This window comes from Podarcis cretensis (assembly GCF_951804945.1).
Source record: "Podarcis cretensis genome assembly, chromosome: 14".
NCBI classification, from domain to species: Eukaryota; Metazoa; Chordata; class Lepidosauria; order Squamata; family Lacertidae; genus Podarcis; species Podarcis cretensis.
In genome coordinates this window covers 54,163,305-54,173,847 of record NC_137183.1, presented here as the reverse complement: position 1 = coordinate 54,173,847, position 10,543 = coordinate 54,163,305, and the positions used below count along the sequence as shown (strand labels likewise).

The window sequence follows — 10,543 nt, the reverse complement described above, 5'->3', positions numbered from 1 at the left end:
ATTTATCTACTTGCACTTTGACATGCTTTTGAACTGCTAGGTTGGCAGGAGCTGGGACCGAGCAATGGGAGCTCACCCCGTTGTGGGGATTCAAACCACTGACCTTCTGATCGGCAAGTCCTAGGCTCTGTGGTTTAACCCACACCACCACCCACGTCCCAATGATGTGATTATATATGCTTAAATGGAAAATGAATAAAAAATATTTAAAAGGGGGGGGATAATTTTCTCTTTTGGGGTTTCCGCCTTTCTTCCAAGCCTGCTGACCCTCTCTTTCTCCTGCCTCCGCAGTCTTGACCCATGACCGCCTCCGCCACGATGTTCTACCGCTCTCCCTCGGCCATGTCGCCGCCGTCCAAAGGCAAGTTCAAGCGGCAGAGCCGGATCTTCTCCCAGGTCTTGCACCGGACTCTGAGCTACAAGGACCGCCTCTCTGTGGCTGCGTGCCCGGCGGAGGGTGGCGAGGACCCCTCCGAGCTCTCCACCCAGGCCTCGGCCCCCGGGGTGCTCAAGATCTTCGGGGGCGCCGTCTGCACGGGGGCCCACTACAAGAGCGTCCTGGCCACGGCCAGCTCCAGCGCCCGGGAGCTGGCCAAGGAGGCCCTCGAGCGCTACGGGCTGAGCCAGGTCAGCGCAGGGCGCTACGTCCTCTGCGATGTCGTCGGGCGGTTTGGGGGCCCCGAGAGGCAGTGGCAGATGGAGGGGCTGAGGGTCCTGCAGGACCACGAGAAGCCGCTGCTGATCCAGGAGCTATGGAAGCCGCGCGAAGGATGCTCCCGGAGGCTGGAGCTCCGTAAGCGGGCGGAGGTGGAAGAGCTGGCCTCCAGGGACAAAGACAACGTCACGGCAGGTGAGAAAGAAGACCCTGGGTCATTTGGGTTAGTAGTAGTAGTATTAGTGGTAGGCTTCTGGGGGTCCAGGATGGAAGAAGAGAAGAAGAGGAGTTTGGATTTGATATCCCGCTTTATCACTACCCGAAGGAGTCTCAAAGCGGCTAACATTCTCCTTTCCCTTCCTCTCCCACAACAAACACTCTGTGAGGTGAGTGGGGCTGAGAGACTTCAGAGAAGTGTGACTGGCCCAAGGTCACCCAGCAGCTGCATGTGGAGGAGCGGAGACGCGAACCCGGTTCCCCAGATTACGAGTCTATTGCTCTTAACCACTGCACCACACTGGAAAATACGCCCAGGAAGGCCACCACCTTCCCAAAACACCAGGGCGTCTCTCTGGTGCTCACTCTCTGGCTGTAAATCTTCCTCAGTCCAGAGAGACCGGTGATAAGCGACCCCTCTCTCCTGAGAGGAGCACAGTAATCTTCTGGCATCTCATTGCAGAAGAAAGAGTCAATCAGTAGCTCTAGTCTATATACAAAGAATCCATCAGCATGTTTGCGCTCTCTCAGCACCAGTACAGAACAGCATCACATACAGAAGTGAAACTAAACTCTCCAGCAATATTCCAACAGTCCTGAGATTTCCTGTCTTATGCTCTCAGACACTCACATGATATAAACAACATAGTGCTTACTTGCGGAGGTAGATAAAAATCCTAACAGGAGGTAGGTCAATTCTGTGTCCAGGGCGGCTGCCCTACCAAGCTCCATCTGGTACACCGGCTGAGACCATACCCTCCAATATTTCTCTGATGAAAATAGGGACATCCTATCCTATCTAATAATAATAATAATAATACAGTGGTACCTCTGGTTGCGAACGGGATCCATTCCGGAGCCCCATTCGCAACATGAGCAGAATGCAACGTGCGTGGGTCGCGATTCACTGCTTCTGTGCATGTGTATGACTTCATTTTGAGCACCTGCACATGCACGAGTGGCGAAACCCGGAAGTAACCCTTTCCGGTACTTCCGAGTCGCCGCGGGACGCAACCTGAAAAGACGTAACCTGAAGCGAATGTAACAAGAGGTATGACTGTAATAATAGTTGTTGTTGTTCTTTTATTACAGTGGTACCTTGGTTCTCAAACACCTTGGCACTCAAACAACTTGGAAGCTGTTTGTGAACTTTCTTTGGAAGCCAAACGTGCTCCGTTTTGAGTGCCACGCTTCCATTTTGAGTGTTACTCTGAGGTCTGTCTGCTTTTGCTATTTATTTTGCATTTTTGTTTTTGCGGCTCTTTTTGTTTTTGTGACTGTGTGGAACCCAGTCCAGATACTGATTGATTGATTGATTGATTGTGTGACTGCAATACATTGATTGTTGCTTTTGTTTTATGGATCAATGGTCTTGTTAGGTAAAATTCACGTTAAATTGCTGTTTTAGGGGTTGCTTTTAAAAGTCTGGAACACAACATTTCCAGGGAAGCCACAAGTCACATATTTGGGTGCAGCACAGAGCAGACATTGTACTGTGCCTCCAGCTCCCAGCACCAGCCAGAAACCCACATAGTCCACTCTCTTATACACAACCCACCTTGGTCTACTCTTCTCCATCTATGCAGTGACATTTCTATGGGAAAAAACCCACATACATGGGAAGATGGGCTGGGGAATCGGTTTGGGTCGCAAACACCAGGGAGAACCAACGCTGGTCCCTCACCTGCTTCACATGCATTCTGTCTGCTTTGTTTTCAGATTAATCTGCAATTATTTCTGTCTGTCTGTCCAGAAATGCAAACTTTGGAAGAAAATGCATTGTGCAATATGTATTTAAATATGTATTACGAAACCTGTTTTTGCACAAAGATGTGTTTTCCAAATGCACTTTGAGGCCTGATTTGAGCAGAGGAGTATCCAAGGGATAATATTTGGCTGGTGGTTGCAATGCTTTCCGATCTGTGAATTAACCCTGGTTTATGCGAATCAGGCCAATTCACAAATCTAATCCCTTCACCCCTGGACTGGGCTCTCCTCCTTTGCACATTCCACTTTCCCAGGCATTTCCCTCCCACAACCAGCGATGGCAAAGAGACCCCGGCCGCTTTCTGTACCTTCTGTGAAAACGCCACCTGTTCCTTTTTTTCCTGCTAAGATAATGAGTTTTCTGTGGCCTGCCTGGCCCTTTTAGGTCACGAAAACCATCAACATATTTTCAGGAAACGAATCTGAGCAAACTCCCCGCCTGTTTTTATTGCTTTAGCAGGCAAGTGTAGCTCTGGGGCCAAGTTCTCTGTTGGCAACCGGAATTACGTTTCTGCAGCAGCAGTGGGAACGTGGCCTCTGATGGATCTGGCTTCAGAATCGAATGTACGCTGTAGAAAAATAAGTGCATTTGCTTTACCTTACACGAACAAGGCCGTTAGACGTCACCCCTCAAAGATAATCAATCTATGGAACCTGAGCTTCTCCAAGGAGTTGGGGGCAGCCTCTGTGCGTGTGCAGAATGCAGACATTTGGAATGCCAATTAGTATTCGGGCAAACCTGATTGGAGCAAAAACGAGTCAGTGCTTCTGGCTTGCACTCTTTTTTAAAGATTTGAGAAGTGGGGTTATTTTGTTGTTGTTGAGTCATTTAGTCGTGTCCGCCTCTTCGTGACCCCATGGACCTGAGCACGCCAGGCCCTCCTGTCTTCCACTGCCTCCCGCAGTTGGGTCAAACTCATGCTGGTAGCTTCGAGAACACTGTCCAACCATTTCGTCCTCTGTCGTCCCCTTCTCCTTGTGCCCCCCATCTTTCCCAACATCAGGGTCTTTTCCAGGGAGTCTTCTCTTCTCATGAGGTGACCAAAGTATTGGAGCCTCAGCTTCAGGATCTGTCCTTCCAGTGAGCACTCAGGGCTGATTTCCTTAAGGATGGAGAGGTTTGATCTTCTTGCAGTCCATGGGACTCTCAAGAGTCTCCTCCAGCACCATAATTCAAAAGCATCAATTCTTCGGCGATCAGCCTTCTTGATGGTCCAGCTCTCACTTCAATACATCACTACTGGGAAAACCATAGCTTTAACTATACGGACCTCCATGGACAAAGACAACAGGCATATAAAAGTGGGGTTATTACCCCTCTATTATTGTCCATTCTGGGTCACTCAACCAGTGCTACCATGTCCTTTCTTTTAGCAGATCAAGATGACCAGGTGACAGCAAAAACTGCAAGGTTTTTAGCGGGGAAAATTAGAATAAGATGCGTTACTTGGTAATTGATGTAAACCCCAAAAATGTTTTTTTTCTTCTATAGTTAAGTTTCCCCCTCTATCTTCAGTCCATTTTTATTTTATTTTATTGCTATGGCTAGTGGCTGATGCAAATGAAGATTCATATTCTGTTCTGTTCTAAGTAGCAGCATACAAAATTGTTCTGTGCATAGTTCAACTGTGGAACTCCCTGTTGCAGGAGACCAGTGATGGCCACCAACTTGGAGGGCTTTAAAAGAGGTTTGGACAAGTTCATGGAGAAGGGAGAACTATCGATGGCTTGCTTGCTGGTTTCCCGCTGGGGCATTTGCTCGGCCACAGTGAAAACAAGATGCTGGACTAGATGGGCCAGTGGCCTGATCCAGTAGGCTTTTCTTATATTCTTACAACTAGCAGCAGCTCTTGAGGGCTAAAGGCAGGGGACCCTCCCAGTCCTACTTGGCGGGGATTGTACATTTCCGAGCACAGTTCAAAGTGTTGGTGCTGACCTTCAAAGCCCCTAAACGGCCTCAGTCCTGTATCCCTGAAGGAGCATCTCCACCCCCATCGTTCAGCCCGGACACTGAGGTCCAGTGTCGAGGGCCTTCTGGCGGTTCCCTCACTGCAAGATGTGAGATTACAGAGGGCCTTCTTGGTAGTGGCACCCACCCTGTGGAATGCCCTCCCACCAGATGTCAAGGAAATAAACAACTATCTGACTTTTAGAAGACATCTGAAGGCAGCCCTGTTCAGGGAAGTTTTTAATGACTGGTGTTTTAATGTATTTTTAATCTTTTTTGGAAGCCACCCAGAGTGGCTGGGGAAACCCATGCAGGTGGGCAGGGTATAAATAATAAAAATATCATTATTATTATTATTATTATTATTATTATTATTATTATCAATGACAAATTACAGTGGACGCTTGGGTTGCAAACAGAATCTGTGCTGGAAGCACGATCGCAACCCACAGCGCCCGCAACCCGCAGCGCCGCATCCGTGCAGGTCACAATTCAGCTCTTCCCCGCATGCACAAAGCATGTTTTAGCAGTTCTGCACATGTGCAAGCGCCAAAACCCAGAAGTAACCCGTTCCGGTACTTCTGGGTTCAGCGCGGTGCACAACCCGAAATCGCCGAACCTGAAGCATCTGTAACCCGAGGTATGACTGTACAGTGGTACCTCGGGTTAAGTACTTAATTCGTTCCGGAGGTCCATACTTAACCTGAAACTGTTCTTAGCCTGAAGCACCACTTTAGCTAATGGGGCCTCCTGCTGCCGCTGCGCCGCAGTTCTTAACCTGAAGCACTATTTCTGGCCTAGCGGAGTCTGTAACCTGAAGCATATGTAACCTGAAGCGTATTTAACCCAAGGTACCACTGTATTATTATTAAACCTGGGACACCCCCCCCTTCTTCCATGCTGTACCTCCGAGCTATGGCACGGTGGTAGAGGCATAAGAGCCGTTATTGCTTGGGCAACGACACTCCTCTGCTCTTCCTATCACCCTCTGGGATCAACGTTGCAGCTGCTGGATATAAGGAGCAGTTTTGTCAACTGGGCTTCAGTGGGGAGGGAGGATAAGTCCTTCTTGCGCATGCGAAGGGGATTCCACTCTGGGAAGCTGATCTGTCAACTGAAGGGTGAGAGACTTAAGCTCATCTTTTCTCCTGGCTGTGGCAGCAGGTGGGTGGAGGACGGCAGAAACGGGCTGGGGGGAGAGCTGATCAGCCGATTAGGATCACGGGTGACTTAGCAGGCAGGACTCCGAAGGCATTTTGCTGGAAGTTTGCAGATAGGGAGCAAGCCCTGATGGGATGGACCTGGAAGGTGGACCTTCGCCTTCCAGAGACAGCCTAGGAATCATTCTTCAGCCTTAGGGAGGTGACAGATAACCCAAAGATTGCAGCTTGCCGGAAGCAAATCCCATCCCCAGAATTCTCTGTTTATTTATTTCTAATTTAATGTGCTTATAGCCCACCTTTCTCTCCCAGGCAGCTTGCAACGCTTAAAAACAGCATTATGGAATACAGAGCAACAAAACAATCTAGTTCAAAACAATACAGTGGTACCTTGGTTCCCGAACGGCTTGACTCCAGAACGCCTCACACCCGGAAGTAAATGTTCTGGTTTGCGAGCATTTTTGGGGAAGCCGAACATCCGTTTCGGCTGTCAACACTGTTTCCGAGGCCAATCAGCCCACCAGAAACCGCTCCTCTGTTTGCGAATGTTTTGGAGGTCGAACGGTTCAGGAAGCAAAGTACCACTGTAATTAAAACACATCTGAAGACATTTAGAGCCAGCCATTAAAGCACAGTTTCCTCTCAGAAGCAGCCCGGTAGGTCAGCCTCATTTGCACCTTGCTTTCCAGAAGAAGGTCTTGGCCTGCTTGTGAAAGGATGACAGAGAGGGAGCCGGCCTGACCTCTCTTGGAGGAAATCCCACAATATGGGGGCAGCCACGGAAAAGTCCCTGTCTCATTTCACGCCCGACCACGCCTCTGATGATGGTGGGACCAAGGGAAGGAGTCCAGCAGAGGATCTTAGCATCCAACCAGCAGTCTGGAAGGTGCTATCCTGCAACATCTGAAGATCCACAGCCCCCTCATCCCTCTCCCGCAGACTGCATGCTCTGGTTATCTCTCGCTTGGAGATGTGAGGTTAGAGGGAACCAGGCAGAGGGCCTTTTCAGTGGTGGCGCCCACCCTGTGGAACACCCTCCCACCAGATGTCAAAGAGAAAAACAACTACCAGACTTTTAGAAGACACCTGAAGGCAGCCCTGTTTAGGGAAGCTTTTAATGTTTAATAGGTTATTGTTTTTTAATATTCTGTTGGAAACCCAGCCAGATGGGTGGGGTATAAATAAATTATTATTGTTGTTGTTGTTGTTGTTGTTGTTGTTGTTGTTGTTATTATTATTTCTTCACTTTGGCAGCCCAATTTAGGACAGGGCAGAGAGTGGAGGTCCGGGGGTTGCTCCTATGTTGTAGAACACTTTGAGAATCGGACCCTTTCCAAATCAGCCAGAGATTTTCCCGTCTCCATCGCTGACTCCGAACGCTGGGTGCATGTGTGTTTCGGGATTCAAGGACGTCTGTTTTCCGAGAGTCCTTTGCTGGTCTGTTTCCTTTCTGTCCCGGAGGGAGAAGCGTCCAGCAGATGTTCCCTGTCTCCTATCGTTGACGCATCGCACAAGCTGATAACTGGGGGCAGGACAGTTATCCAAGCAAGAAGCAGATGTCAGGCAGGCGGGCAGGATTGCACCGCTTTTGTGACAAGCGCACAAAGGCAGCCACCGGCTCAGAAGGACATCCTGGCTGAAATCGGTTCAGCCACAGTCCTTGCATTTGTGCTGCCACCATCATCCTTGCTTGTTAACTCCACCCCCCCCCCATTTTTTTTAAATAATTTTTATTAAGTCCTCCATTTTTACAATATTACATCATAACAAATAACATAATTCACAATTCCAAAATTCCCCCATTCCCCCCGGTCTTCCCTCAACTTCCTTCTCTGGTTTATTTCAAAATAATATCATTTCCTGCATATTTCCTTTTTTTAATATTTTAATTTATAAATTATATATTTTTTGCTAATTCTCGCTAGTTTGGACTGGGTGCCATGGAATGTTTTATCACCTTTGAGATAAAGAAAATTCCGCACCGACGTAACCCCGATCTGCAGTCAGAATGGCAGAATCTCAGAAAGCCAGCAAATGTAGCAAAACTCACTCTCTCCCCTTTGCCTGATGTTTGCAACGTTTTTATATGTTTTCGGGATGATCTGCACCAAGGGATTTTGCTGAGTTTTGCATGGAGTATTATAGTTAACTATACGGACCTTTGCCAACAAAGGTCCGTCTAGTAAAAGCTATGGTTTTCCCAGTAGTGATGTATGGAAGTGAGAGCTGGACCATCAAGAAGGCTGATGGCCGAAGAATGGATGCTTTTGAATTCTGGTGCTGGAGGAGACTCTTGAGAGTCCCATGGACTGCAAGAAGATCAAACCGATCCATTCTGAAGGAAATCAGCCCTGAGTGCTCACTGGAAGGACAGATCCTGAAGCTGAGGCTCCAATACTCTGGCCACCTCATGAGAAGAGAAGACTCCCTGGAAAAGACCCTGATGTTGGGAAAGATGGAGGGCACAAGGAGAAGGGAACGACAGAGGACAAGATGGTTGGATAGTGTTCTCGAAGCTACCAGCATGAGTTTGACTAAACTGCGGGAGGCAGTGGAAGACAGGAGTGCCTGGCGTGCTCTGGTCCAGGGGGTCATGAAGAGTCGGACACGACTAAACGACTAAACAACAAACGTTATAGTTAGCGTTGCCATACGTCCGAATTTTCCTGGGCATATGCCGAATACAGCAGTCGGCAGCAGTGTCTGAACAGAAATTGGGGGAAATGTTTGGATTTTCACTCTATAAAATATGGCAACCCTATCTTGCTATGAAATTAGGCACACCCTGTTTCTTGCATGAAAACCATCTCCAAGGAGGCTCAACAGCTTAAAATCCTAAAACTGCCACTGCTGCTGCCACTGTTTTCATTATAATTCTTAGGAATACACAAAGCTGTCTAGAACTGGGTGAGACCATGGGCCTATTTAGTTCAATATTGTCTGCGCTGACTGGTAGCATGTCTCCAGGATTTTAGTCTGGGATCTCTCCCAAACTTACCATCAGGGATGGAACCTGGGGCCTTCCGCTTGCAAAGCAGCTATCCCACCGCTGACCTGTGGCCCTTTCCCCGTTCCAAATTCCTGCAAGGAAATTCAGATCAGGAGAATTTCCCCCAGTTGCACATTTGCGAGTCTTGGAATAGAGCAAAGTTCTCAGCCTGGTTCATATGAGAAGGAGGCAGTTTCTGAAGAAGGGGCAGGGAGCAAAATGGCAAAGCAAGCATAAACTAATATCTCATTTGGAAGGTTTGGAGAAGACATCCCGGCCGACTACAGTCTTTGTTTGCCGCTTACGGGTGGCGGTGGAGCAATGACTGGCGGGCACCAGGTTGGGGAAGCTGACTGCAGGGACAGCAGCAAACTGAACATCCCTCCGATGACCAGGCAAGTGTCATCTCTCCAGGATCTCAGAAAGAGGCTTTCTCAGACAGAGAAGGATGTTGACAAGCTGGAAAGTGTGCAGAGGAATCTACTATGAAACGTATGAAGCTTAAGCTTCAGGGACCCAATCCCAGAGGGAATTTATTCCACATTACTTAAATTTTGGGGGTCTAGTAGACCCAATTTTGTCCTTGGAGGCAGTGGAAGACAGAAGTGCCTGGCGTGCTCTGGTCCATGGGGTCACGAAGAGTCAGACACGACTAAACGACTAAACAACAACAACAAGACCCAATTTAAGTCTTGGGTCCATCAACAGAAGCATAGTGTTCAGGTCAAGGGAAAGAATAGTCATGGAATCATAGAATCATAGAGTTGCAAGAGACCACAAGGGCCATCGAGTCCAACCCCCTGCCAAGCAGGAAACACCATCAGAGCACTCCTGACATATGGTTGTCAAGCCTCTGCTTAAAGACCTCCAAAGAAGGAGACTCCACCACACTCCTTGGCAGCAAATTCCACTGTCGAACAGCTCTTACTGTCAGGAAGTTCTTCCTAATGTTTAGGTGGAATCTTCTTTCTTGTAGTTTGGAACCATTGCTCCGTGTCCGCTTCTCTGGAGCAGCAGAAAACAACCTTTCTCCCTCCTCTATGTGACATCCTTTTATATATTTGAACATGGCTATCATATCACCCCTTAACCTCCTCTTCTCCAGGCTAAACATGCCCAGCTCCCTTAGCCGTTCTTCATAAGGCATCGTTTCCAGGCCTTTGACCATTTTGGTTGCCCTCCTCTGGACACGTTCCAGTTTGTTCTGCCCTGGTCAGACCACACCTGGAATACTGCGTCCAATTTTGGGCACCACAATTTAAGCAGGATGTTGACAAGAGGGAAGGTGTGCAGAGGAGGGCGACCAAGATGATCCAGGGTCTGGAAACCAAGCCTGATGAGGAACGGTTGAAGGAGCTGGGGATGTTTAGCCGGGAGAAGAGGAGACTGAGAGGAGATAGGATAGCCATCTTCAAATATCTCAAGGGCTTCTACATAGAAGATGGAGCCAGCTTGTTTTCTCCTGCTCTGGAGGATAGGACCCGAACCCATGGCTTCAAGTTACAATAAAAGAGATTCCAACTCAACATCAACATCCGACAATAACCCATTGGACAGTGGAACAGACTCTTTTCGGAAGTAGTTGAATCACCTTCCTTGGAGGTTTTTAAGCAGAGCTTGGATGGCCATCTGTCAAGGATGATCTAGTTGAGATTCCTGCATTACAAGGGGTTGGACTACATGATCCTTGGGGTCTTTTCCAACTCTACAATTCTATATCCTACGGGCACCAGCAACCTAAAGGTAAAGGTACACCTGACCATTAGGTCCAGTTGTGGCCGACTCTGGGGTTGCGGCGCTCATCTCGC

At 48.4% G+C, this 10,543-nt stretch overlaps 1 protein-coding gene across 1 annotated transcript in view; it reads left to right on the top strand.

Annotated features, from left to right (window-relative positions):
* The first annotated feature begins 287 nt into the window (after positions 1 to 287).
* RADIL (Rap associating with DIL domain) overlaps positions 288 to 10,543 on the top strand; it is a 56,189-nt gene continuing 45,933 nt past the window's right edge. The window contains exon 1 of the mRNA XM_079953692.1: positions 288 to 850. Within this exon, the coding sequence (XP_079809818.1) occupies positions 301 to 850 (550 nt within the window). The 5' untranslated portion in view covers positions 288 to 300. The remainder of the gene's footprint in view (positions 851 to 10,543) is intronic.